We start from the raw sequence: 3,706 nt of genomic DNA, 5'->3' as shown, positions 1-3,706 counted from the left end.
ACTTTTGATTAATTTTATTTAGTATTATTTAATCTCAACCGTTCGGTTAGGAGAGAGAAATTAATAGTTCTAGTTGAATTATTTTACATAACTAAAAGCCATAATTTGTCATTTAATCATAAATTTTTTTATTAGGAGAGAGAAATTAATAGTTCTTATTAAATTATTTAGCATAACTAAAAGCCATAATTTGTCATTTACCTCAAAAAACTTGAAAAAAAAACTCAATTAACATTTACACCTGTCAGAGCTCCAAATTAACGAGCTATATTCTTGGAAGAAAGCACCTCGAAGGATAACGGAAAACAACCGAAGTTGGAGTGAACTCCTTCAATACGGATACCACACAATGATACAAGAAACTAACAAAACCGTACGCCCCAAAATAGTCATTCTCCCAACTGCAGTTGTCCGTGATCTGACCCGTCCCTTCGTTAATATTGTTACGTACGATCGACTTTATCTTTCCCTCCCTTCGTCTCGTACGTACCTTCTTAACACCACACCATTTCTCCCCCCTCTCTCTCTCCTCTTCTTCTCGCGGGTATCAGAAAGAGGAGGTGGGGCTCACCATGGACGGCGCTACCAGCAGCAACTCATTTCAAATGGAAGGGATGTTGTTCTGCTACTCTACTGAGTCGATCACGATGAATGGAGCTTGGCGGAAAAGCTTCCATTTTCAGGACTACGTGCTTCCTGAGTTCCTCTTCCAGTCCTTGTTCCTGATCATTGCATCTCGCCTCTTGGACTTCATCCTTAAGCCGTTGAAGCAGCCTAGAGTTGTCTCTGAGATTCTGGTAATTAATTAACAATCCTCTGGTACTTTAAATTAGCGCTTATATATATATGTTGATGAGCAATGACTAACTCTGGTGGTTCATTCCTAGCAGGTTGGGATTTTTTTGGGCAGGTCTGGGTTGGGAAGCATTGACGCTTACCGCGAAGTCGTCTTTCCTACACAAAGCTACATTGTACTGGAGACGGTATCAAATTTTGCGCTACTCTATTATATATTCCTGGTGGGTGTTAAGATGGATTTGAACGTGTTCAAGGGGATGGGGATGAAGGTGTTTGCTACAGCTTCCATAAGCATGGCCCTCCCCTTCTTCGTAACAGTATTGACTAGCCGAACATTTGGTCTAAAGTCCCCGACCTTTGACAATCATACGATCTTGTTTGACCAGATGAACAAGGGGGTTCTCGAGATCATCACGTTCACCCTCTTCCTCGCCCTCTCAGTCTCTGTCACCGCCTCCCCCCTCCTCGCTCGCCTCATGGCGGAGTTCAAGATCCTCAGCACCGACATCGGCCAGCTTGCCATGTCGGCTGCCATCGCCAACGAGATGATCGGCTGGGTCCTCTTCACGCTATCGGTTGCCATGGCGGATATCGAGCGTGAGGACAAGCAGTACAGTTGGTATTGGGTCCTATCTGTGCTGCTCTCCGCTGTCTTATTCGTCGTCGCATGCTTCCTCTTGGTCCAGCCTGCCATGTCGTGGGTCACTCGTCGGGTGCCGGAGGGCCAACCGATCAGCAACACGTACCTCGGTTCGGTCCTCATCAGCGCCACCGCCGCTGCCCTCGTCGCCGATATGCTAGGCATCCATGCCGCATTCGGGGCCTTCTTCTTCGGGCTAATGATTCCCACAGGGCCAGTCGCCGTCGCCATCATCGACCGGACAGAAGACTTCGTCGTTAGCTTCTTGCTGCCCATCTTCTTCATCCACGCTGGCCTCAGGACGAACCTAACGACCTTGTGGATGGAGCAGCCAGCGACGGAGATGCTAAAAGATTCCAATAAAAATCAAAATGTAGCTATCGTTCTGACAATTGCGGCGGCATGCAAAGTGCTTAGTGGCGTGCTAGTTGCCGTTTTCTTTTCGATGCCGATCTTAGAAGGCCTCACGCTTGGGATCCTCCTTAGCACCAAAGGTCCCCTGGAGATGATCATCGCTATCCTTGCCCTCCACATGAATGTACGGACTTTAACTTGGTGTCTTAGAAGAATGAAAGATTTTATTTAATGATCTTAATGAGCATATTGCAATGTAGATTTTCTCGCAAAGGATGTACGCCATGATAATTGTAGGGATCGTGGTGGTGATGATTGTGGCGTCGCCCCTGGCCCAACTCACCCACCAGCCGTATCGGCCTCGGGTGGCATACAAGCGGCGTAACATTCAAAGGATGAAGCACGAAGGCGAGCTCCGGATGGTGGCGTGCGTGCACACGTACCGCAACGTACCATCCATCATCAGCCTCCTCCACATCTCCAACCCCACCAGGCGCTCCCCGATCTCCGTCTACGCTCTCCACCTCATTGAGCTCAGCGGCCGCGCATCCGCCATGCTTGTCGTCCACAACCCTGGCTCTAAGCGCGCCGCCCTCCGCCGCAAGGGTGGGCCGCAGCAGAATGAGCAGATCATGTCTGCCTTCGAAAATTACGAGTTGCACGCTAGCGGGATTTCCGTCCAGCCCCACACTGCCGTCTCCCTCTACTCCAGCATGCACCAAGACATTTGCAACATCGCTGAGGACCGCCACGCCACCTTGATAGTCCTCCCATTCCACAAGGTCCAGACGCTCAGCGGCGACATGGAGACGGTCAACCCCAGTATCCGTGTCGTCAACCAGAAAGTATTCGCCGAGGCCCCCTGCTCCGTCGCCATCCTCATCGACCGTGGCCTCCGGGGGGGATCGAGGTTCACCGCCACACGGAATGGCAAGCATAACATAGCGGTCCTCTTCTTCGGCGGGCCGGACGATCGAGAGGCACTAGCGTACGCATGGAGGATGGCGGAGCACCCGTCGGTCTCCCTCATGGTGGTCCGCTTCATCCAGGGGGACAATGTGGCTGCTGCGTCGTTTCCCGAATGGGGCCAGTCGGAGTCATCGTCGTCAACAATGGCTATTAATACAGCAGAAGATGATAGCTTAGAGTGGCAGCTTGACGACGAGTTTGTGAACGAGTTCCGGCTTAAGATCATCGACAAGGAGTCAGTGGTATACACGGAGAAGGTGGCGAACAACAGCGAGGAGACGGTGGCGGAGATCCGCACGATGGAAGCGTGCCATGACGTATACATCGTGGGTAGAGGGCACAAGAAGAAGACGCCGCTGACGGCGGGATTGGCCGAGTGGAGCGAGTATCCTGAGTTGGGGGCGATCGGGGATCTTCTAGCGTCAGACGACTTCGGGGTGAAAGCATCGGTGTTGGTGGTGCAGCAGCACGTGGCGGACCAAGTCGGCGGGGATTCTGCTGAGGTAGCATCACGGAAAGAGAGCTCAAGGAAGTCGGTGCTACATTATTTGAACAAGGCGGACCACAGGACACAAATCCGCAGCTTTTTTAACACCGGCTGGAATGGTTAAGTCGATTGCCTCAGTTTTCAACAAAATTTCAATGTCAAGCTAATTAAACTTGTTTGTTTGTTACTTGTTAGGCCTTAGCTATTAAAGGGATTGTAATCTTTCATTGAGTAACTATAAAGGGTTATGAACATGCTTCTTTCATGTATTCATTGTGAAGTACTTCCAGTAGAATATTCTACATCTTGGAAATGCTTGAAACTAAGTTTAGTTGGAATTCAATTGATTTCATTTGAATTTCAAATGAATTTTTCTGTTTATAGAAGTAATAAAATTTATCTAAATTTGTTGTTTCAAATGAGGAAATTCATTCCATGCTGCTCCGTTTTCTTATTTT

The 3,706-nt window shown here is 49.1% G+C and overlaps 1 protein-coding gene across 1 annotated transcript; it reads left to right on the top strand.

Annotated features, from left to right (window-relative positions):
* Positions 1–1,031: 1,031 nt before the first annotated feature.
* LOC140785563 (cation/H(+) antiporter 15-like) lies at positions 1,032–3,485 on the top strand. Its single transcript, XM_073133457.1, has 2 exons — positions 1,032–1,976; positions 2,053–3,485. The coding sequence occupies exons 1-2, from the start codon at positions 1,032–1,034 to the stop codon at positions 3,370–3,372; spliced, it is 2,265 nt and encodes a 754-aa protein (XP_072989558.1). The 3' UTR covers positions 3,373–3,485.
* The last annotated feature ends 221 nt before the right edge of the window (positions 3,486–3,706 follow it).

The sequence above is a fragment of the Typha latifolia genome, chromosome 4 (genome assembly GCF_019914945.1).
Source record: "Typha latifolia isolate L0001 chromosome 4, TyphaL0001v2, whole genome shotgun sequence".
NCBI classification, from domain to species: Eukaryota; Viridiplantae; Streptophyta; class Magnoliopsida; order Poales; family Typhaceae; genus Typha; species Typha latifolia.
The sequence above is the reverse complement of the archived record's forward strand: the minus strand, read 5'-3'. Positions and strand labels throughout refer to the sequence as shown.